The sequence below is a fragment of the Arvicanthis niloticus genome, chromosome 4, assembly GCF_011762505.2.
Source record: "Arvicanthis niloticus isolate mArvNil1 chromosome 4, mArvNil1.pat.X, whole genome shotgun sequence".
Taxonomy (NCBI): Eukaryota; Metazoa; Chordata; class Mammalia; order Rodentia; family Muridae; genus Arvicanthis; species Arvicanthis niloticus.
This window is the reverse complement of record NC_047661.1, coordinates 114,235,735-114,261,111: the sequence shown is the minus strand read 5'-3', so window position 1 is coordinate 114,261,111 and position 25,377 is coordinate 114,235,735. Positions and strand designations below refer to the sequence as shown.

At 42.4% G+C, this 25,377-nt stretch overlaps 1 protein-coding gene across 1 annotated transcript in view; it reads left to right on the top strand.

The window, feature by feature from the left end:
- Positions 1-25,169, top strand: part of Dapp1 (dual adaptor of phosphotyrosine and 3-phosphoinositides 1) — a 48,322-nt gene extending 23,153 nt beyond the window's left edge. Inside the window, exons 4-9 of the mRNA XM_034500261.2 lie at positions 8,958-9,088; positions 16,136-16,183; positions 17,927-17,989; positions 19,105-19,190; positions 21,185-21,272; positions 23,585-25,169. Coding sequence (XP_034356152.1) covers positions 8,958-9,088; positions 16,136-16,183; positions 17,927-17,989; positions 19,105-19,190; positions 21,185-21,272; positions 23,585-23,653 — 485 coding nt within the window. The 3' untranslated portion in view covers positions 23,654-25,169. The remainder of the gene's footprint in view (positions 1-8,957; positions 9,089-16,135; positions 16,184-17,926; positions 17,990-19,104; positions 19,191-21,184; positions 21,273-23,584) is intronic.
- The last annotated feature ends 208 nt before the right edge of the window (positions 25,170-25,377 follow it).

The following is a 25,377-nucleotide window of genomic DNA, read 5'->3' as shown; positions in this document are numbered from 1 at the left end:
ACCAGACAAGACGCTCACCTAAAACTGCACCACAGTAGGATCACCTGCACACAGTAGGGTCACTGTCATACTGCATTTATAACAATGTATAGCCTCCTTATAAACACACTATCCTGTCTTTAAAAAAATCCTATAGCCAAGTGTAGTGGTGCTTGTAATTTTAGCACATAGGCAAGAGGATCCCATGTTCAAGGCAAGCCTGGGCTATATACCAAGGTAGAGGATAACCTGGACTACATAACAAGACCCTGCCCCCCCCCCCAAGGCTTGTGATTAATGCATTAGGATTGGAGTTTATAGAGTAGTTTCTCCAAAGTTAAAATGTTCTGTATGTTATCACCAAGGCTCCCACTTCATTTATTCTAGGAAACTTAAATTTGTCATCCTGTCCACTGGCTGTCCTCTGCTCTATCCATTATCTGATAAACAATTTACTGCTTCCGGAGCCCTGATTCAGCTGATGAATGTGCACATGACTTGCTGACTTCAAGCCATCGAGTTAGAATACATTCATTCTGCTTGCTTATCTGTCCCTACCAGATGAAGCCAAAGCCATCAAAGCTCATTCAAAGGACAAAACTCATGACACTTGAGTGTTCCAATCGGCCCACCGTGGGAGTAATAGGCTTCCGGAGAACAAGATAGTGTGCTGAAGTCACAAAGTCTGTTAAGCCTAGCAGGGCTGCAATAGTCACAAAGTCACCGCTGCGGCCATGGGGAATGGTGAATGGAAAGCAAGATGCCACCTTCTTAAAATAGCCCACTTCTTGTTCACTTGTGCACTGGCTCCTGGTGGGCACAAATGATGGTGTATGCTTATAATCGTAAATTCAGAGTCCACATGAGCCACACAGCAAGGCCCACTCTCAAAAACAAGTGTTAGTACCTGACGTTAGCTCTGACAGATCAGGAGACCTCAAAGCCAAACTTCTTATGGTTTAAAGAAAAGTACAGGAAAACTACTTGTTCACACATTGAGCGAGGCTCTGCCAGAACGTTCTTCTCTGGGTCTTCCAAAACTCAGAAATAAAATTCGATATTTAAGATCGTTCTGGCCGGGCGGTGGTGGCGCACGCCTTTAATCCCAGCACTTGGGAGGCAGAGGCAGGTGGATTTCTGAGTTCGAGGCCAGCCTGGTCTACAGAGTGAGTGCCAGGACAGCCAGGGCTACACAGAGAAACCCTGTCTCGAAAAACCAAAAAAAAAAAAAAAAAAAAAAGATCGTTCTGTTATTTAGTCCCAGGCTTAGCTTTGGCCTGCAGTGCCTAAGGGCATCATTTATAGAGATGGTTTGCTTGGCTTGGTTGCACAGACCATGGTCAGGAGACTGAAAAAGGAGGATCACAAATTCAAGACCAGACTGGGAAACTTAGCAAGATACTGTCTCATTTAAATAATAATAATAATAATAATAATAATAATAATAATAATAATAATAATGGCCAGGCAGTGGTGGCTCACGCCTTTAATCCCAGCACTTGGGAGGCAGAGGCAGGCGGATTTCTGAGTTTGAGGCCAGCCTGGTCTACAGAGTGAGTTCCAGGACAGCCAGGACTACACAGAGAAACCCTGTCTCGAAAAACAAAAACAAATAATAATAATATAATAATGTTAAAAATGGACTGGGTGTGTAGTTTAGAGTCGCAGTACTTGCCTTGTATGCACAATGCCCTAAGAGCAGGTAATATATTGATTTATCCACTGGTGAAAATGCCGCTACCTCTGAGGGCAACAGCGTGAGCCACATAAAATGATACAAACCTCACATTAGTGCTCTACCATGACACATAACACCTTCAGTAGCATGACACCCAGAATACTTGATTGCAGGTCACAGGAAAGCATTTGTCTTAAAGATAATTAAAAGCATTGATCTAAAAGGACACATTTAAGTGTCTATTTCTCTCCCTTTATTCTTATTCTCTGTTCCTTAAGTGTGTAGAGTTTGTGATTTTTAGTCTGAAGAACACAAGTATCCTAGACCTCACCTAACCTCCTTCCATCTCTGTAGACCCTAGTATGCTCTCTTCCCTTGGTCTCCACTAAAGTTTATGTTCACTCTAAGTTCTCTGTCTTACCATCCATAGACGCTCTGAAGATGTTTCTAATCCTCAAAGCTTTGTCACATCCTAAGCCCACAGCAGAGCTGCACAGTAGACCTTCTGACTTTTCCTTCAGCATATTCGATAGTTGTATAATTTTTAATGAACATATCTTAAAATCATCTTATTGTGCATATTAGCATAAACCCCATGAGGAGAGGATTCCTGTGAGTTTTGTGTCCTGATATATCCCAGAACTTGGCAGAATAATGCTAATCACTTAACATGCCAAGGCTGGGAAGGGGTGTCCTGCAGTCTGTATAGTACTCCAACACTCCTGGCAATTGTAACCAGCAAAGTTGATACAAAGCACTACATAGACTTCTGCTTCTGTGTTCTGTATTTACCTGGTGATGACTAAATCCAGAATCCACCTTCCGTTTGTCATGGTGATTTCTAAAGAATAAATTCTTTATGAATAGCACTAGATATTTGAGAAGCATTTTTAGTATAGGTCATTTTTACTGATCCTTCCTCTAATTATCGAAGTTTCCTTCACACAAACATGAAGACGCAGACAGCATTTATATCTATACTTAGGCATCTAAGTATTGCTAAAACAAAACGCCCTTAGCTCATATTGAAATAGCTTCCAGTAAAAACTGCCATGCAGTTTGGGGGTGTTAGTTAGTTAGTTAGTTAGTTAGTTAGTTTGTTTGTTTCTTTTAATAGTTCAAGGTAACTTTGGTCACCTAATCCACATAGGAAAGCCTGCAGCATGCTTCAAGTCAGGTGTTCGGTTTGCAGCTTCTCTTTAGAATAATTGGTGCAGTGTTGGAGACCCTACTCGGTTCTTTCTTTCACAAATGCCAAATTTCCACTTCTGTTTTTTGCTTTGATGTGGGATGCCTGGGCCTTCGGTAAAAGTTACAGCGCATATTATTCACTTTGTGGCACCAGCTAGTTTCCTGGGGTAGTGCTTTCTGCTAATGAAGTTGAGAGTTTAAGAACTACCTGTGGTGTTTCTGGAGGTAACTTAATAGACAACTTGGAATTTTGCCAAATCAAGCTGGCATCTGCTTCTTCCATTCACGCCCATCAGACCCTAAGGTGTTTCGGTTCCTGGGGGAAGTGTGTTTGTAAGTGAAAAGGGTAAGGGGGGGTGGAGCCACAGTGGGGAGTGGGTAGCAGGTTCCAGGCATTCCCTCAGAGGTTTTTCACACGAATTATTTAATCTTTCCAGCTGCCCACAAGGATGCATGCAGTGACCTCATTTTCAGATGAGGAAATAAAAAGGAGGTTTTACGTTACTTCCCCCACCCCCCAGGCTGTGCCTCTAATAAGCCTCAGAGTGAATCCAAGCTAAGCTTCATAAGAAACAGGTACTTTCCATGCTCGCTGTGTGATGTAGGCTTATCATTATAAAGAAAGTGGATCCGTATCAGCTTCCACCTTTGTACTATGGGTATTCTCGTGGGGTTTGGGTAAAATGGCATTTGAGGGGCGTTTAAATATTTGTATTGCACTTGTTTGTTTATTTATTTGTGTATTAGTGTGTGCTTCGATGCACATAGGAAAGTCAGGGAAGGACTTTCTGGAGTCAGCTCTCTCTTTCCACCACATGGGGCCCAGGTATGAAGCTCGGGTCATCATGCTTGGCAGCAAGCTCCTATACCAACCCACCTGTGCCACCTCGCTGGCCCCACTTAAAACCTTATACTAGTGAAAAGATCTTAAGACATCTAAAAAGGCTATCTAGAAAGCATCCTAAAATAGTAGGCCTGACTGCATAGCTCCCGAGAAAGGAAATCAAACTGCATGTGTAAATAAATAAGGTAAAGAAAAATTACCCGAGGGAGAAAACTCTGGAGACGGGAATGAGAAGCTAACATGAAAGGGAGCTGGGTCCTAAGCCCTTCAGAGCAATGGCGTAGTTACAGGAACGGAACAAGCTTTGCTTGTTCTTTCTTTGTTTCTTTCTTCCCCATCTTCCTCCACTTCGGGGCCTGTGTTGCTTTCCAGGCAGGTAGAAACGGAAAGCATCCTGAGACCATTTAATTTCCCCTTTACAAACGAATAAACAGGCCTGGTGCGAAAAGAAGCAAATGTGTACATCCCCATTCCTGAGGCTGACTCCATGAATCCTTCAAAACTCGATTTACGCATGCGGGATCCCTTTGCCTGCAGCAGGGGTTTCCATGGTTACCTACACCTGAGGCTGAGAGTAACTGTGATGTGATGAGCAGACCCACGAGGTCTCCATTCCACTCTAGCGTCTGCCATTTGCCAACCATGTGTCCTCAGACACACTGTTAACTTCCTTGAGCTTTGAGCTCTGGTTGCATCGCCGCCTAAAATCGAGCTTGCGGCAACAGTTCACACTTTAGTGCCTCCTTGTGAAGGGGGAGCGACTTTAGATATGAAAGATACTTAGAACGATTCTCAGCAGAAGTGTTCACCAGTGTGACTCATTTACTAAACCCCGTGGAGTTAATTGATTCTATCAGATTCAAGGCAGGAGCTCTAAGGTCTTTGGTATACCATTAAACATTGAATGACGTGCCCATCAGATGTTCATGATGTCTCAGAGTTTAAGCCCTATTGTACTCATAAGTGACCTAGCTTGGCTTGACATTTGAACAGAATCTTCTGCCCTGGCTAAAAATATTCCATTTTCTTAGTGTGTTTGTCTCTGGGAGGCTAGACATGGGATACATGTACATCTTGTACATGTATGGCAGGCAAGCATCATGGTAGACAAGAAAAAGAACTGGACTATTAGTACAGGATCCCAACACCTAGAAAGCCATCTCCCAATGGCAGGGGCCAGAAGATCACACAGTGACAATTGCAAAACAGTTTTCTGAACCCTAGGGCAGTATAAATAAAACATGGATGAATATTTTCTTACTTACTTAACAAATATGTATTGAGAACAAACCACCAGATGGATATTGTTAGCCTGCTAAAATAGATAAAATAGAGAGGTGAATTAAATACCATTCTTTTAAAAAAAAGATTTATGTATTTTTTATGTAAATATTTTGCCTGTATGCATTCCTTTTTTAAAATATTTATTTATTTATTTATTTATTTATTTATTGTATGCAAGTACACTGTAGCTGTCTTCAGACACACCAGAAGAGAGCATCAGATCCCATTACAGATGGTTGTGAGCCACCGTATAGGTGCTGGGAATTGAACTCAGGACCTCTAGAAGAGCAGTAAGCACTCTCAACCTCTGAGCCATCTCTCCAGCCCACCTGTATGCATTCCTATACCATATGTATGCCTGGTACCTACAGATGTCAGGAGAGGGCATCAGATCTCCTAGAACTGGAGTTACAGATGGTTATGAGCCACCATGAAGGTGCTAGAAACTGAACCCAGGTTCTTGACAAGAACCGCAAATGCTCGTAACTGCAGAGGCCCCACAAAAAAAAAATTCTTGATTGTGAACACTTTATGGTTCACCTGGGAGATCTCACAAGCTAACTTTAGTGTATAATATAAAGATGAAAACCAAAGTTTCCCATTAGGAGCTTTGTTTGTGGCAAACTACTTTCTGTACCCTACACCAAAACAACACCTGAGGGCTTAAAGCTGGTCCTTCTGTTTGTCTAAGTTCATCTTAACACAAGCCTGGTATTAAGGATGGAGTTATACATGTTATCTGTCACATAAACTCAGTGTTATCAACCGGTTCGTCAAATTAGAATGCCTATTTTGGTCCAGCTCTGATCATCTGAAAAGTGTACCAGCACTGAGCATGTCTGAAACCAGGCTCATCAGAAAAGCAGCCTTCATGAAGCTCAGAAACTGAAGTGAAACTTGGAACCAAGTGGGTGGCCAGGGCAAGGTTTCTGATCTTCTTCCCTCTCCATCCCCTGCCACCCCACCCCCAACTTCTCCACTCCCCACCCCCATGCCCCCATTGTCTTTTATCTGACTCTTCCAACAAAGTCCTGTGGTTCTTTCATCTAAATTTACCAACCCAGATTTCCTTTCCTGTAAAGCGAAGCCATAGTCTTGGGCTTTGGATGGAGGTTATAAGTCAGTGCTTCTCTAGCTGGCTAAATGTAAAAACACTGGAGTATATGGAGAAGAGGAATGTTTTAATATGTCCGGTTAGGATGTGTGGCAAGCTGAACTGCAGAGCAAAGGGAACCAGCGCAACAGTCATGGCAAGGAGATGGCTGTTGGTGATGGGCATGTCATCTGCAAAGGCCCATCTCTATTCTCAAACATGGACTTCCAGCAATGCGTGTGAAGCTAGGAAATAGTATTGACGAGCCTTCTTTCCAGAGGAGAAAATAAGTGAGGTGAATCCAGTTAATGAGGACACACACACCACACCAGGCAGGGGGAAGAGAGAGGGGGAGGGAGGGAGGGAGGGAGGGAGGGAGAAGAGAGAGAGTTAGAGGAGAGAGAGAGAAGTTTAAAGACTTAAAGTGTGGGGCTAAAGAGATGGTCCAGCAGTTAGAACTGCATGTTCTCCTTTTGCAGCAGGCCAGAGTTTCATTCCAAGCACCCCCTTCAAACAGCTGAGCTACCTGCACCTTCTGCTCCAGGGAATCTGACACACTCTCTGGCCTCAGTAGATGCCAGCATGCACTCGTGCACACCATCGTGCACACAAATAAAAATTAAAAAAAAAAAAAAAAAAAAATTCAAGTTACCCAAAATTCAGTCATTGGATTTTCATTTAAGGACTTTCAAATGTTCTTTATCAAAGAATACGATCTACTGCTTTGTGATCTTTCTACAAACACCCTCTATTATCTGGTGCACAGCTCAGCCTTGTGAAGGAAGTGTAGCTGCTTGCACTAGTTAGGGCAAGAACAATTCACAGAAGGGCTGGGCTAGGTCAGCTTGTGCAGAGGGACAGGAGAGCGACAATCCAGTCTGGTCCTTGCTTGTGGGTCCAGGGATCTTTCCACAATGCCAGAACAACTGCCTGGCACATCTTGGGGTTGGATGCATCTAGAGATGACACCAGCTCTGAGCTCACCCAGCCTCTGCAGAAGTGAGCATGGCCCCTGAGCCTGTTCAACGGCTACTCTTGATTGAGATGCCTCTGCTTTCATTCTGACTCCAGCTCCACACATGACTGATGGATTCTCAGGAAGGGTCACAGAGATAAAAGAGCACAGGCAATGTGCAAAAGCAGACTGTGCCCTCTGATAACTGTCAAATCATTAGTCACTGGGAGTCCAGTGGCACTGATGTGAATGAGAGGGATACAGAAAGGGCCTGGAACCTCTTCTTCCCCAAGGCAGAATCAGAAATACCTTCTTTCATCTTTTCTAAACAAACCTTCATCCTTCCCTACTTTATGGCAGATCGTTATCTAGGCCAGGGTATCTGATTTGACAGTCATTCACATGTATATAAGCATTGTGTAATGTCTCTGAGGATAGTTATCATTAACATCCAGGGCTTTTGCAGCACCAAGGAGGTTTTTTTTTTTTTTTTTTTTTTTTTTTTTTTTTTTTTTTTTTTTGTCATTTGCTGGCCTCTCTTTTGCTTCAATTTGGTGTCTATTTTTTCTATAGTCTTTCAACTCATCTTTTCAAAGATGCCCGCCTCTGTCACTGTCCTCCCCATCTTCCATCTTGTATTCTTCTTTATTTATTTATTCATTCATAACACGCCTTACATCTGGAATGTATTGTTCTAATGCTTCTGGTCCCTGGATCTCAAGTACATGTTTAATAAGAGCAGGAATGTGTGTCTGCTGTGGTGTCCCCATGGCCAACACAAGTACCTGGCACAGGACAGAACAAATACTAGTTAAATTACCTGATGAAAGAATTATTTTCTTCATGTCTAGTACAGGACCGAATAGAGCTGCTATAGAAAAGACCTCTTAAAAGAAAAAGCAAGAAGCAGGCTGGAGTTGGAGCTCTTGGCTTGCACCTCCAAGTCCCTGAGTGTGAGCTTCAGCAGCTCCCCCTCCCCCAAGAAAACCAGCAAGAAGCCATTGCAACAGAGGAGAAACCAAGACTTCGGCTCTCTTCTAGTCAAAGTTTCTAGTTTCTGGTTGACTGATCGGTTGGGGGAAGTTTACAGAATGGGAAATATCAGAATGCCAAGTCAGAGGTTCTCTGAGCCTCTAAATGATGTTCCCAGGCCTACTTATCTGGCCTGAACCCCCTTTCTACCTGGCCCCCTCTTCTGTATGGAAGTGGAAGCAATTACAAATGAGCTCCCATCTGTCCCTGCCACGCTCACCCAAGTCAGTCGGAGGCTTCCTTGGGGTGCTAGGAGAGCATGGGGAGAGGGATGGAAGATCATGGTTTTGAGTCCACTGATCTGTTAGGTTTGTTCTAAAGCTGCTAAGCCATAAAGATGTCAGCAGGGCCCCTCCCTGTGCCTGTGTTCTTGGCTTTGTTCTCATAGCTTTATGAGAGTCCGCTTGCAAAGTTTCTAGTTACTGCCTAAGGTCTAGCTCACCCGTGAAGCTTCTTGTATAAGCTGTTCTGAATATCCCACGTTGTCCACATCACTCTCTGGGTCACATCACTTTGCAACTATATTGATCACTCAGCTAACTCATGCTGTACATCTCTGCACCCAAGTCCCATGGCTTGTATAAAGTTGGCCCTCTCAGAATACTGAGGAGATGAGTAAGCACGCATATATAACAGTGGAGGGAGTGATAAGAGGACTCACGCTGGAAGAGTGATTACTTCCCAACCCTGATGACCTGGGTTTGATCCCTGAAGCCTCACAGTAGTAGAAGGAAAGAATGGGTCCCAAAAGTTGTCCTTTGAATTTTACATATGTCACACACACACACAATGCACATACCTAATAAATAGTCACCTTGGCTAACATTTGTATCTTCCCTCAGGCATCCTATTGGATTATATGTATATGTGTGTTTGTATGTATCTTTCTGTTTTCATTCAGGCACTCTGATTGTGTTGAAGCATCCTTATCCAAGGCAAGTGGAAGAACCTTCCATTTATGAATCAGTCCGGGTTCACACAGCGATGCAGACAGGAAGGACAGAGAACGACCTTGTGCCCACTGCGCCTTCTGTAAGCACCCACCATGCACTTCACTGAATGCCACTGAATGCAGCAAGAACTAAAGTCCATTGGTTCACATAAAAGTTCCAGTTTGGAGCCATCTTAGTAGCACACACTCATAACCCCAGCACTTGGGAGTCTGAGACTTGAGAGTTGCTATGAGTTCAACCTTGGGCTAAAAAGAGAGTTTCATGTCAGCCACACCTGTCTTGCAGCATCCTGTCTTAAAAAGCAAGCAAACAAACAAACAAACAACAAAATAGTATATTCTAGAGGGTATATAAAACTTGGAATTTGGAATAATATTTGAAGGCTATAATTTGATTCATCTGGTCCAAGGAAAATTAAAAACAAACAAAGAAACAACCCACAAATGTTTTGGATGAATATAGCTCAGAGTTACAGTGCTTGCCTGGTATTATGAGATCCTGCTTCATCACCATATAACATGCATGCACATATACACATAAGCACACTGCATACACATGAGAGGGAGTGAGGGAGAGAGAGAGAGAGAGAGAGAGAGAGAGAGAGAGAGAGAGAGAGAGACCTTAGTGATAGGATTTCAAAAACTTAGGAAATTTCACTAAAATTTCTCTCTTTAAATAGTCAAACAGGTTTATGGTAGAGTAGGTGAGAGATGAGTAGGTGAACGATGCCTAAGCATTGTTCTTTGACAAACTGCCTAAAACATAGAGAAGCAATTTCCTTTGCATTTCAACTATCCATGAGAGAAAAGCCTTCTCCAGCTTCCCCAGAAAACTCGGGTTTCTGTAATTCTAGCTTTTGTTCCAGTGACTGGCACCCACAGGGAGAAAGTATTCTTCTTGCCGACATGACCCCCCCCCCCTTTAGTCCCAGCATTACGGGATGAGTCCTTGCTCATCTCAGAGTTCATCGCTATGTATTCTGTGAGCCACAGTCTACAGGTTCCTCCGACATCCCCTCCCTTCCCCATCCTCAGGGTTCATCCACTTGCTCTCTCCTTCTGGCATGCTGAATATTTCTAGTAGGAGAAAGTCCAATTTTGGTAGATGAGAAAAATGGCAACACCCAAATAAAACACCAGGAAGCCATTTTACACTTAAAAAAAAAAAAGCCACTTAAAGTTATTCAGCTATCAAGCATATTAAAACAGAAGGGACCTTTCTATCCCCAAAGTGATTTTTTTTTCCTATCCTGATGCCAAAGAAGGCTTTCTTAAATGTACCATACTGGGTGTGATGGTGCAGTCTGGAAATCCCAACACCTGGGAGGCTAAAGTTGAGGCTAACCAGGGCTATGTAGCAAGATGCCGTGCCAGTAAAGAAGGAAGAAGGGCTTGGGGTGAGGACTCAGTGGGTAAAGCACTACCCATGCAAGCTGAAGACCAGAGTTGAAATCCTATAACCTATGTAAAAGCCAGGACTCAGTAGCACATGTGTTTATTCCCTGCGAGAAGATGGCAGGCAGCCAGGAGAGTCTCCGGAAGCTTGAAGTCCAGTTCAACCTGGTGTATGTCTTAAACAAGGTAGAAGGTAAAGATACTCAAGTTTATATATACTGTATATATGTATATTCCATATGCATACTGTAGCATTGTACATGCACACATGTGAGCACGCACATACAACATACATACAGGAGTCATTGCTTGTATGTTTTTGTGGCTTTGTAGCCTGACTAGTTAATGGTATGCCTTATGTTTACCATTTTACTACAACTCCTCAAAAATAAAAATCTTGGAAATTTGTTTTAAAAGATTTCGGGGGAGCGGGCAGGGGGCTTGCCAAAGAGTTAACAAAAGGAAGCATCAGATTTTAGAACTAGAGAAATCTAGGAAAGTAAAGAGATGGATATATTTCCAGAGACGGATGAGAGCAGATGTCAGATCAAGACCTACCTCCGCTCGGTTCTTGTTTTCTAGCCAGCCAGTTCCCTTCACAGCTTCCTCTTTCCCTGTTCTTAGCTGTCTGCCTATCACAAAACCACCTCGTGTATCAACTGTTATTTTCACATTCTCCTCTTCTTCTTCTTTTTTTTTTTTTTTGAGAAAAAAATTATACAATATATTCAGATCACACTTTCCCCACCCCAGCTCCTCTCAGATCTCCCTACCCAACCAATCCATGCCCCTTCTCTCTCTTAAAAAAAGAAAGAAAAAAAAAGAAAGAAAGAAAAGAGCACAAACACACAAAAATCAAAACCAAAATATAATAAGCAAAAGACCAATAAGACAAAAAAAAATGCCTCCTAAAAGACAAAAAGTCTACAAAAACACCAATGAGGTTGATTTGTGTTGGACAACTACTTCCAGGCATTAGCCCTACCCTGCACTGCGGTCGATATACCCAGTAAGACTCCATTAAAGAGAATTAATTTTTCTTTTGCCAGCAGGTATCAGTGACAGGCAGTTTCTTGGTTAGTGGTGGGAGCCATGTCTGCCTCCCTCTCAGCCCCCTTAGACTCCTAGATATTCATGACCAGTGAAACTACGATATGCTATAATAATCCTACGTTTATCTTTGGTCGGTTAGAAGAGTCAGTCAATACTTAATCTGTAGCTTTGGTCTCAGCTACGACTAAGACTCTTTAGACCAGATTATGGAAGTCGTAACTACTTTTTGTTTGCTTCCTCTATGTATTACAAAGTTCACCTGACTAAGTATGTGGACACTGTAACACAGGAGAGAATTTTTAAACAGTGATTAGGGCTTGCTCAACAAGGAATGCACATAATATAACAAGAAGCTTATGAACTTTATTGTGTAATGATACCAACCAAAACAGTAGAGGCTTTTTAATAGGTCTGGGACTGTATCTCAGTATACTTTGTTTATGGAATCCTGGACTGACCTTGTTGAGAGAACCGAGTCCTCATCAGACTGGTATTCTTGTCCCCTACTCACCCAGTATGGGTCCCTCTGTCTCCCAGCTTTGAGCTCTGAGGTATCCACCCTTCTGTTTTCTCTTTTGAGAAATGAGTTCCTGTCTGTGGAGGCAGAACATTACATCATACTTCTAGAAGAAGAACTTGCTTGAAGTAAAAAATGAAAGTAGCCCCATTTCCCCCAAATGCAAGTGCTTACATAAAGTTACCTCACATCCTTTGTCAACTTCATTTAAGGAAATTATTGTTCATATATTGTAAACACCAAAGCATTAGGCTCCTGAGGTAAGATTAAATTTAATTAATTCATTTGTTAAACCAACAGTTTGAAGTGCCCACTAGCTTTAAGTGTTGTGGTAAACTAGGCAAAGACCCACACATAGAGTTCCCAGTATAGAGCAGGTCACACACAACAATCAACATAATACCAAACAGGTTACTGCGAGGGAGGACAGGGCGACTTCCCTGAGTAAGAAGCATTGAAGCAGAAATGTCTTTTCGAGGAAGGAGAAAATGTGTTATGTGTATACATGAAATTGTCAACAAATAATTTTTAAACAAAGGAACAGTTCACATCAAGGAGTAAGAAGGCAGAGTAGAGAGAGAAAGTAACCCAAGATCCTTGAGGCAGACATTTCACAGAACAGCTACAAGGACTAACAAGGTCAGCATTGCTAGGAGTGAGCCAGAGGGAAGGTGAGCAGAGAGAATGCAAGAGAGCTAGCTTGCACTGCTTCCGGGCAGAAGGATGGCTGAGGCCAGCTCCTTGTCCTGCAGTGATCATGGCCTCAATGCCAGCACTCTCCTTCACATGCCCAGAAAGCCTTCACTGCATAAGGCAGAGTCTTTGTTCTGGATGGTGAGAAAGTCTGAGAGTTTTAGTCACTTAATTTAAGTCTTCCCGTTTGAAACAGACCCCTACGTACTAAGTGTTCAGTGGACTTGCTGCTGAGTAAGAGGCAAGGCAATGTCTTAGGCTGGTCACCGTCAAGATGTTACAAAGATGCAGACAACGTGATAGGCAGTGCAGTTATACTCCAGGAGACAAGTTCCTGACTCAGTCTGCCCTAGTGAAGTATATGCTTCCTTAGCTTCCTCTTAACAACCCTTTCCTTCAAAAAAGGATGATTGCTTTGCTTTGTGACAGCTTTCTCTGTTAGATGATCTATGACGTGCAATAGTTCTTGGATGCTTCCCTTGTTCATTTCCAGCATGTTTATCTGTGTGTCCATGTGTATCCTTCTCTCTGTCTTTGTCTCTGTCTCTCTCCTTCTCTCTCTCTTCCTCTGTCTCTCTCCTTTTCTCTCTGGGTCTCTCTCTCTCTCTCTCTCTCTCTCTCTCTCACTCTCTTTCTCTCTCCCTGTGTGTGTGTCTGTATAATTAAGCTCTTCATTACAGAGTTATTATATATATATATATATATATATATATATATATATATATATATATATATATATAACTATACCTTCTGAACATTGCCCCTTCCAAACATTACATGGTTTCCTAAAACATGATTAAGTAAATTCCTTAATATTCTACTACTACTGAGTATATCAGTATATCAGTTTGCTTAAAACAGTCATTCTGGTTGGTTGTTCTTTTTGAATCGCATTTAAAGATTTGAAATAATTTTGAATTGACAGAATAATTGCAAAGATAATCTGAAAGCTTTGTTTTCCCATGGCCATTTAAGAGTTGGTTGCTTATAGGATGCCCGGTCATTTTAAACACAGCAGAGTGCATTCCTACAAAGACACTGGCTAACATGACCACACACCACCATCTGAATTAGGAAGTTGCCGTGCTACCATTGTATCTGCACACCTCAGTGAGCTTTGCTTCTCCCATACAGTCTTTTAGAGCACAAAGATCCTGTCCTCGGTCGTATGTGTCCTGTCTCTTGATCGCCCTTCCTGTCTGAACTTCTGTTTTGCCTTGAGTTCCCTTCTCTTGCATTTTTGGAAATTAAAGCCCAGTTCTTCTGTAAACCCTTCCTCGTGCTGGCTTGTCTCTCATCGAGTCCTGATTAGTTTGGAGTGTGTGGTTTGGTAGGAACACCACAAGGGGCTCTCATGCCCCTCACTGCCTCCTCAGACCCACCAGGTTTATAGTTTCCCCTATAAGGAAGGTTTGATCAAGTGAGAGGCAACAACAGTTTTCTTCATTTTAAAATAATTTTTTTTGTTGCTACAGTTATTCATAAAGATTCCAGGAATCTTTATTAATCTACTAGAGAATTATGAATATGCGTACATTGTCCCTTATGAAAATTTTGCCCATCAGTTGGTGTTTATTAGCTGTCTTAACCACTGCTTTGGTTATTGTGAGTGGTGAGCCTCAGACGGTCTTGCTTATTTTATTGGCTGCTGGGCCACTGTAAGAAAAAGCTCTTTATTTCCCACATTATCCGGTGTTTTGTGTTGATGGGTTAAGATCCTGTCATGATTTATTTTGATCTTTCAAAATTATCTGCCATTTGGTGAGTAGGAAGCCTTTCAGGGTGGCTTTTGTGTTTATGGCCTCCTGACTCTTTGATAACTTTACTTTCCGACATAGCAAGGTATCCCAGACTTGGCCTTGTGTCATATCTAAAGTCAACTTTTTTTTTTCAAAAGAAATGCCTTCTTCTTCTTTGTCTATAAAGTGGTACTTCACAACTTGATATCTGAACCACATATATATATGCCTGTTTTGATTGAAATATCACTCATCTACCTACTTAGAGATAAGGAAAAGATATATGTGTCTGTATGTGTACCTATGAATTTATATCTGTGTCTATCCATCCATCTGTCCATCTATTGATTCTTCCCTCCATGGATACACAGCAACAACTGAAATCCTTATCAGAAGCACAGGGCTCATTCTAGGTTTTCATGGTTGCGACACCTTCTCCCACAGCGAGGAATATGGGTCCCATTATCTGGAATGTGGTGATCAATGAGTGGAAGCAATGTCCATCTGCTGCTCAGCTGCCCATCCCCCTACTGGACTTCCTGCTTACTCAGTGATCAGTTCCAGGCAACTGCCACCCCCCTCTCTCTGCAGACGCCTACTTTACACTGGTTGCCATCTCCACCTATTTGGGAAGAAGCCCTCACCCCACCCCCACCCCTGACTTTACCACCCATACCGAGCTGCTGTTCCCACAGCTAGTGTCACCCATCCACATGGATTCTCCTTGTCCTCTGTTTGTGCTCCACACTCAGTGCCAAGGTGCACAAATGTCCACACGCTCATTCCACCTGAGGACTTTGGCTGTTTCTGGGAAATGGTGAGGGAAGCAGCGTGGTAATTCTTTATTGCTAGACATTTAGGTTGTTCCTAACCTGAAGCTGCTCTCAAGGTAGCTCCTGCTACAGATCATGTGCTTAAGGAGAAGCCTGCCATACAGTTATTTCCATTCTTATATCCAGAGACTCTGTATATTCTCAGATCGTATGTCTTCAGAATTTCACTTATCAAAACCATGGAAAATACTAGACTTTAGTGTATTAAAGGTAATAGTGTGTAACATTATCTCTTAGCTTGAGTTTAGTGGCTAATTCTATCAGGGTCCTTTACAAAAACACTTAACCTTCATCATTTTATCTCTATAGGCATTTACCTGTAACAAACCAAAATGATAATTTTTAAAACTTTTCTTAATACTTGACTCAGTTTAATTTCTTTTTTTTATTTGTTTTAATTTTAAGAATATGTTGTGTATGTTTTGCTTTAATGTATGCCTATGCACCACATTTATGCCCAGTGCCCTGAGAAGCTAAAGAGGGCATTGAATCTCTTGAACTGGAGTTAGAGGGAGTTGTGAATTACCATCTAGATTCTGGGAACTGAACCCAGGTCATCTGGAGAAGCAACAAGTACTTTTAACCACTGAGGGAGAGGGAGGGGTAAGGGTAGGGGTAGGGGGACGGGGACAGGGACGGGGACGGAGAGACAGAGACAGAGACAGAGACAGAGACAGAGACAGAGACAGAGGAAGGGGGAGAAAGAGAAAGAGATTGGAGATCAGTGGTAGACGTGTTCTTCATAGAACAGGACCGAAGGGCGAGCCTGCAGCCTGGTGTAAAGTGCTTGCCTGGAGTAAGGGTTCCCTGTCTAACGCCGCAAGATAAAATGAGACAGGAGCACAAAGCCAAACATGTGACAATTCTGGGCTTCACTCCAGGCTTTTTCTTTTGCAGCTGGGCACCAAAGAAGGCTATCTCACCAAGCAGGGAGGTCTGGTAAAGGTAAGGAAGTGTGGTTTGTAATCTTGACAGATTTTTTTTTTTTCAAAAAAAGGAAAATTATAAACTTATTTTGAGCTACTTATTTTAACTGAGGAATGACTTGACTGTTCTCTGACAAAGCCCCGTGTAAGTAACCTGGAGTTCTAACTAAAAAGGAAGCGCTGTGCAGCATGTTCCATGGAAGAGGCGAGAACAAAGGGGTCGATCGGCTCTTGAACATTTCTGGGTTTTTGGTTGGTTGGTTGTTTTGTTTGTTTATTTTTAGATTTATTTATCTTATGTATATGAGTACAACACTGTTGCTCTCTTCAGACTCACCAGAAGAGGGCGTCAGATCCCATTACAGATGATTGTGAGCCACCACGTGGTTGCTGGGAATTGAACTCAGGACCTCTGAAAGAGAAGTCAATGCTCTTAACCGCTGAGCCATCTCTCCAGCCCTCTGTCGTTGTTTTTAACAAAAATGTTAAACTTTTTTTTGTTTGTTTTTGTTTTGGTGTGGTTTTTTTTGTTTGTTTTTTGTTTTTTGTTTTTATTTTGTTTTGTTTTGTTTTGTTTTGTTTTTCGAGACAGGGTTTCTCTGTGTAGTTCAGGCTGGCCTCGAACTCAGAAATCTGCCTGCCTCTGCCTCCCAAGTGCTGGGATTAAAGGCGTGGGCCACCATTGCCCGGCTAACTTTTATAAAATGTTTACTAAAAGGTAAATCAAACACATCACTGGTGCTTAAAAAAAAAATTACATTATAAAATACCAAAGTAAACACAGTGTACAAATCCAGAGCACCTGACTGCTCCCTGCCTGCAATTGTTCCTTTAAAGTTCTCTTTAATTTTCACGTGTCATAGCCACGGTAGTGCAATGAGTCAGCTTTTGTCTATTTTAGGAGTCAGAGTCCTACCCTCTCTCCTGTGAACCAGGCTGCTTGAATCTCACCTAGTCATGCAGTTACCCATGTCCTTACTAGACTGGCTGCTCACTGAAGATGGGAGACGTTCATTTTCACAGCCTGTTTATTGATTTGTTTGTTTCGTATTCAGATAGGGTCTCACAGCCCAGGCTGACCTCAAGCATACTTCTCAGCATCCACAGTGTTAGGATTACAGGCATGATAAATATTTATTCTGGAATCTTCTATTGTCTTTTTTAACTGGGTGTATTGCTAGCTGAGACAGACCAGGGCATTGTTAAGACATAGTAAGAAAACAGACAGCAGCAATGGTTTCTGTGTGAGTCCCACGGAGATTCAGAGTGTCACATGATTAAAGGATCCTAAACTTTAACTGTACCAGTTTTGAAATAATAATGCTGAATAATAATAGATGATGTTACTTTATATGCATTGAATAAATATACATTATATATAAATGAAGTTTCAAAAGTATATATGAAATATACATAAATTTCCAGTGTGGGGATATATCTCATAGAGGTTCTCAAAGCTGATATCAATTTTTATTATAGCGTTAATAAAATAGAAAGTTAAATGGCATGTTAGAAATCACCTTGAATATTTACAATGGCTGCATCTATTCATTTAAATAAACTAGTGGTATTTCTATTGTGATCTTAGAATACAGACTCATCTTCTTTTTTATAGCTACTTTGAAACTTTTCTCAAAAGTAATACCCAAAAAATATTTTAGGCTTATTTTATCTAATCTTTTATATATGTCTAAAATGAAAATAAACTATCAAATTTAGATATTACTTTCTTATATTCAAACTTAAATTTTCCCCCCCTCAGACCTGGAAAACAAGATGGTTCACTTTGCAAAGGAACGAACTGAAATATTTCAAAGACCAGATGGTGAGAAAGACATCAGCACCCTCCCCCACCTCCACCCCTCCCTCTACCCACCCTTCCACTCCCACCCTCACCCCCGCCCCCTGTCACTGCTGAGATGTCAGTTCTGTGAGGTTCTGGACGTCTCTGAAACAAGAGTCTAAAGACCCGAGCTCTTTTCAACTTGGAGTTACTTATGAGGGGCCCCGGGCACACTGGTCTGAGAGTTTGTTTGGAGATCAGAGAGCAACCGATGGGTTGCATCTCTCCTTTCAATAAGTAGTTCACGGGAATCAAACTCCGGTCATCAGATGCAGTTTGATGGCAAGCATGTTTACCACTGAGCCATGTTACCAGCCCAAGGTCCATCCAACTCTTGATTTTTGATTTAGTCTGACTCTGCTAAACTGAGCTTTCTCTCCCGAAGCCACTGCCTGGTCAGTGCAGCCATACATAGCTCTCCTCGGTACGCAGCTCCCTGTGCTTGGGACGATGGAGATGGGACTCTTCCCTTGCTATTCTTGCCTAGGAAGCAATTGCCCCTTTTATTAAAAGCATATTCGCTGCCCAGGTCCATTTTATCATGCCAACTTAAAATTATTTTCTTTTTTTATATACAAGATTTCTGCAATAGTAGAAGTTTCTAAAAGATGGGAGAAAAATATGACTCTTTCGTGTGTTAAAAATCTGTATCTATCTCATGTAAATTGACAAAAACAGCATCTTTTTTTAAAAAAAATATTTAAATATTTAAAAAACAATAATGTGTGTCTGTGTGGGTATGCATGAGTGTTGGTACTAGGCCGGAGGCATTGAACCTTTTGGTGCTAAAATTATAGGCAGTTTTTTGAATTGCCTGGTGTGGGTGCCAGGAATCGAACACAGATCCTCTGCAAGAGCAGGTCACCCTCTTAACCACTGAGCCATCTGTGTAGACCAGCAGTGTCTTCCCAGTGCTTAACCTGTGAAAGGCTAGTTCCCAAACCCCAGAGTTCTGTCTTCCCGGTGTCAGGCTTTGCCATCATCCATCATCTCGATGAAACAGACAGCTGCTTGCAGCAGAAACCTTGCTAAGGGAAGAATGATGGACACACACATGTGTTTACTTGTGTGACATCGTTTTGTTTTGTTTTTGTCAGTCACCAGAACCAATTCGGATCCTAGACCTAACAGAGTGCTCAGCTGTGCAATTTGATTACTCGCAGGAACGAGTAAACTGTTTCTGGTAAGGTATTTTCATAAAGGAAATGTTTCTAAAAAGTCTTTTCAACCAAGGAATAAAAAACTATCTATCTTAACCTGTACACTTCTCGATTGGAGGGGCATGGACTTAACCTCACACGAGGGCATTACGTGCTAGGAGTGCCTCCAGCTGCAGAGGCCACAATGCTTCGTCTAACGTAGCTTCAACACAGAGGCTGGCTAGGTTCAGGCCATGCACTGAGCAACAAGGATGCACTCTGCCATTCATTCATGTCCTAAGCAACTTTATCACCTTAAGATTTTCCTCTCAATTTTAAGTATCGTTGCACTGACTCTGGTGATAGATGGTCTGTATCGTTAGGGCCCCATGTGACCCTAGCAACAGAGGAAGTGTCCTGCTGTGCTATGATCAGTATATCTATTGGGATATCAGTATGCATTTCGGGGATGGTGTCTTGATAAAAAAAACAGGTGTATCTTTTTTCCCACCAACTTTTGTTTAAAAGTTTGTCAACCATATGCAGGCTGAAAGATGTAAGCTAACTCTAACTCCGCGTGCTCAGACCATGCCAGATTTTCTTTATGACTGCTTTTGTTCATCACTTCTTCTCCTAAGCTGGCTGGAAGAAAGCTGCAAGGTTACAGCATCTGGATTGTAGACCTTCCAAGAATAAAGACATTATATATAGAACTGTAATTTTATTGTTACACAGAGAAAGTGAGCAATTTACAGCATCAACAAACAACAGACATCTTGTTAACACCTGTCTATGATCTAACCGAGGTTTGATTTTCTTGAGTAACAACTTGAGAGGCAGGTGGACTGTGACAAGGTCCCAGGGTGGGCATGGTCTCTACCCTTCTCTTAACTCTTCCCGGCTGGCTCCTTCAGATCCAAGTGGCTACTTTCACCCCTTGTGTTTTCCCAGACAGGGAGAAAGAGGTATCAGCTCTGCCTGGTCCTTTGTATCAGGAAAGCCAGTGTTTCCTGGAAATGTTGCCCTGTGAGGCTTCTGCTTGACTCACTAGCTGCAACATAAACAACCATAACATAATCATAACTAGCTTAAACTAATTAAATGTATTGTCCGGGCTTCTGTTTGCAAGAAGAAAAGGGAGACTTGTGTGAAATTATAGAGCAGATCATGTCTGCAGCAGGGAGTATCAGTGACATCCAGGAACCAGTTTACACTCAGCGCCATGCATGTGTATGATGTCAGCATCCCTCCCTCCCTACCCCCATCTACTCAGCCACCCACCCACAGGCTTGAGAGCTACGAGATGTGCTGCTCCAACATTAAGATGAATTTCAGCTCCAGGAAGGAGGATCAGGAGTTCAAGCTCACCCTCTGCTATGTAGCAAGTTCAAGGCCACCCTAGGATACATTGGGGATGGGGATGGGAGTCAGAAAAAAAATTATTGTGTCTTGATTGTAAGGATAGAAAGAATGACCAGGCTATGTCACGGCCAACTTTATCACTCAAATGATTTTGCCTAAATAGAGGCAGCAAAATGAAAAGTTATTATATACTATATACCTTCCCACCCTTTTGTGATGAAAGAAAGATTCTTTTTTTTTTTTTTTTTTTTTTTAATTGTTATCCCTCCTTAAAGCAGCCAGTGAAAAGGAGCTCTTCAGCATGCCCTCTTCTCTGCCTGGCTTGTCCTTTGATCCACAGACAGGCTCTGGACCACTGGTGAGCTCAGCTGAATAAACTTATGTTCCACAGAAGACAAGCACTGCAAAAGGCTGTGGGTGTGCCCGGACATGTACTTCTTCTTTGAAGTCTCCTGGGAGAGTATAAATCTCGTCTACAATAACACAAACTTAAAGCCTCCTAGGCATTTCTGCAGTTGCTGACAGAATGGCTCTGTCTACGCCAATTCTTCAAACTTGCGATGCTAATTCCGGGAGCCCTCAGCAATCGTTTTTTCTTCCTGGGAGGTGCTTATACTATAGGGTATATACATTGAGCTCTATTGACCACCTCACATTGTTTCTTTTGTTTCATCAGCTTAGTGTTTCCATTCAGGACATTTTATCTCTGCGCAAAGACGGGAGTTGAAGCTGATGAATGGATCAAAATACTTCGATGGAAGTTGGTGAGTTATAAAAGTCCCCAGATGTCCATTCTTGATAACTAACATGTACGCCAAGCATACACCAGTTGTCACACTCTAGAACCAAAGGGAAGGTAGGCTCTTGGCAGTTTTGTAGAGTAATCTGTGCATCCTCAAGGGGTATCAAAAGGAGGGAGTGGATTGTAAGAAGGAAGGGTGGGGTTATTGTTGTGTCTCGGCCTATCCCCAGCCACAGCTGTTGGCAGTACTGGTTATTACCATTTCCTCTGAAAGAGGATATTTGGACTGGAAGGTCTCAGAGAGGGATGCTAACATATGCTTCAACTGGGAGAGCCTTTTAAATTGTCACGGAGGGAGTAACTCAGTTCCCAGTATAAACTGCACTCTGTGTGGGTATTACCAAATTATTACCAAATTACCAAAGGTGTGCTGTCTTCCTGCTCTTACACTTCCCCCGTGCACATTGTAGAGAGTTGGTAGCTGAGGGAAAGCTTTCTAATATTTCCTGTAAGTGTGATATATTAGTCTGGTGGTTGTTTCTCTCACGAAATAATGAGGCAAGCTACTTATGGAGTAAAGGAGGCTTTTGAGGTCAAAGGGCAGAGCACTCCCATGAACTTCTGATGCAGACTTTTTGGTGGGACATAAAGATGGGGGCTCGTGGAGGATGGAAACAAGCACACTTCTAGACAGGAAGCCAGAGATGAAGTAGGGGTTGGGGTGTGGTCAAGCTCAGACTTCTAGAACTCTCTTCAGAACAGTTCTCACTTCCAAAGGCAGTGCACAGTGACCTCAGGACTTCCCGGGGTACATCCCATCTTTTAAAGGCCCTATCACATCAATGCCACCACCCTAGGGACCATCACATCAGTGCCACCACCCTTTATACATAGGTCAAACCATAGATAGCATACTGTCTTGAAACCCGTGGTGTATTCAAAGGCAAGTCATCTTTTTCCCAATGTCTCTGTACTCGTGTGTGTGTGTGTGTGTGTGTGTGTGTGTGTGTGTGTGTGTGTTCATAGAATCTATAGGCATTGCCTGAAAATGGGTAACCTTAAGGCCAGGCTTGTAACTCAGTGGAAGAAACACTCCTCTCAACCTAAAAAGGGAGGCTGGTTCTTTTGTTTTGTTTTGTCCTTTTTGTGGAAATCCAAGTTAATACAATGCTCATTTCGAGACTGCTCTCCTGCTGAATCCCAGTGGGGAACTTTCTGATCTCTGGCTGGCTGATTCAACTCAGTTGTTCTGACTCAAATGCCTCTCCAGGATGACAGATTCAATCTGGCTTCTCTGGTTTTCTTCTAAATTGCCCTGCTTGGCCTCAAACTAACTGTAGCAATCTGTTCTAATCTTCTGGCTCATTCTTATTCTCTGGATCCTTCTGTCTTCACCTGTGTCTAGCTTGTTCTTTCTCTGCAACCTGTCTCTAAAATTCTCCCGGTAAAGCTGCCTCCTCTCTCTCTCTCTCTCTCTCTCTCTCTCTCTCTCTCTCTCTCTCTCTCTCTCACACACACACACACACACACACACACACACACACACACACTCTGCATGGCTCTCTTAAGTAGCTTCCCTTTCCTCTCTCTTCTCATGAGAGTTGGGCATATCCTATTCTATCAAATCTTTCACTGATTCATCACTTTGTCTGCCACTCAATTAGACATCACTTTCAAATATGGCTGTTTCCATCTACAAACTAACTTTATCTTCATTGTTTGGGATTAAAGGTGTGTACTAAGGGTGTGTTTGTATTCCTGTCAGAGGGATTAAAGAGAGATTAAAGCTAAGGGCTGAGCCACACTGCAACTAGAAACAAGTTTTCCCAGTAAATACAATCTCAGGGTCCACAGTGTGATCAGATATCCTGCAACAGACTCCATTTCTAATTCCGTATATTTTGTCATTATCCAAATTACACATAATTATTGTACACAATTTAAATTAAAAAGCAGTTCAATGTACGCGTTGAGACTTCTCCCTGGGCAAATGGATCTTTAACAACAAAACACAGCCCCTCTCTGGTGATTTTCACCTGTCCCTGCCACCTAGCAGTGTATCACCAGCAACTTCCTAAGTCCACAGCTGCTGCCTAAGTCCTCCTTTTGACTGGGTGGTGGTGTGTCATGCTTTCTCAGGAGTATTAGATAGATTCCCAAATTATACCTGTTGTAATAGCCCCTCCACAGTGTCTTGAAGGAAATTTTAAAACAAACAAACAAACATTAAATCTTGGTAGAGGTGTGGCAAACTGCTCAGCATGTCTTACTTACAATCTCAGAGCCAATATCGTAAGGTGATTCAATAACAGACGTATGTATGTTTTATTACAGTCAAAAATAAGAAAACAGCTGAATCAAGGAGAAGACGCCGTCCGATCTCGGTCATTTGTCTTCAAATAGAACTTTCTTGCTCAGGGGCAAGGTTGAATGCTCCACGCGTCTGATCTGTGGCAGACTTCAGAGGAAAGCTCACTGAAGTATTTCCTCTAAAAACAAATCAAAAGTAGATTGTGGCTGGGAGCTGTATGCTGTTTGCTGGTTTGTGGAAAACAGCTGGCGGGGGACCTGGCCATCTGCTAGAGAACACAGAAGCAGCACCCTGCTGATGGCAACTGCCTAACTTCCAGGTGGAGCCACTCTCAGACACAGCGCCAGGCAAGAGCTCATTGGCTGTCCCAGTGCCTTAGGCTTGTTGACTTTAGTTGCCTGGAGTCCCACCCCAAGTTACAGTCAGCACCACTAAACTTCAGGACCTGCTACAAGCAGCAAGGAAACAGCAGCGCATCAGGAAGCACCAGTAGGTGCTTTTGAGGAAGTAGATTAAGATAATAAACACCAAGGACATTCAAAGATGGGTTGCTTTTGTTTTGTTTATATACAAAAACCTCAAATAGGGCCGAAGAGACGGCTCAGCCATTAAATTGCATCTGTTCTCCAGAGGACCTGAATTCAGTTTCCAGGACCCACCCATATCCTCAGGCTCACAAACACCTGCCTGTAACTCCAGGAGCCCACATGCATGCACACACGCACACTCCATTTAAAAGGCTTAGGAATCAGGCTGGAGAGATGGCTTGGTAAGCCATCTTAGCATTTCCCATGCCAAGCTTGACAACCTGAGTTGGGATCCCCAAAACTCACACAAAGATAGGAGAGAAGCAACTCCACAAAGTTGTTCTCTGACCTCTATATCTATGTCCCAGCATGTATGGCCCGACATCACACACACACACACACACACACACACATAATAATAATAATATAAATTCAGTGGCTCCTTCACATCTAATGATAAACTGAAAACAACATGTCTTGTGGGTGACTAGAAAAGTACATGAATGTATAATAAAGAGTAGGAATGTTTTAAACAGTAAGGAAATGCACACTGAGAAGTGTGGTAGTGAATGACTTAGTTTAATGGTTATCATTACAAATTATAAGCACTAATTAAAATTCTTTAGCTGCCATTTCTTCAAATTCATTTGGACTTCTCCTTTTCCGAGGATCAGCTGTATGAGATTAGCCCAATGAGGTAACCAAACATTATTAAAGGGTAACTTCTGTTTCTAAGGAAGGGAGTAAATCAAATCTTCATGAATACATAGCTGTTGGAAACCAGAAGATCAGGACCAAGCTGCAATGACATACCGGATGTGCTTTCACATCCAGAAAGGTACTGTCTTCCTCTTGGTATTTCTCAAGATGGTGTCAAGATTCATTCATAGAACCTTGTTAAATATCTTTCCCTGTTGTTTAAACACCTAAGACCCAGAAGTTAAATTTTTGTTTGTTTCAGAGAGTTTTTGTAGCTAGGATGTGGATCAATGGTAGAACATCTGGCCTCAGCATGGGGCTGGGGGAGGGGATTTACTTGTTATGTTTGTATTATATGGAATAAAGCAACATCAAGATAAAATGCATTGTGTCAAGTTTGCAAAATAAGGAGTAACAAATGGCTCCTCATTAAAATGTGTGGTTTTTATTGTCTTAGTGAAGACCCCCAAACTCGGGAGACCCTTACTCAAGTCTTAGGAAGTCTCGACCACCCACAAACTCCAAGACACCATACCTGGATGCAATCAGCAGAGGTTTATTAGGGAAGAGAGCTGGCAGCCAGCAGTCAA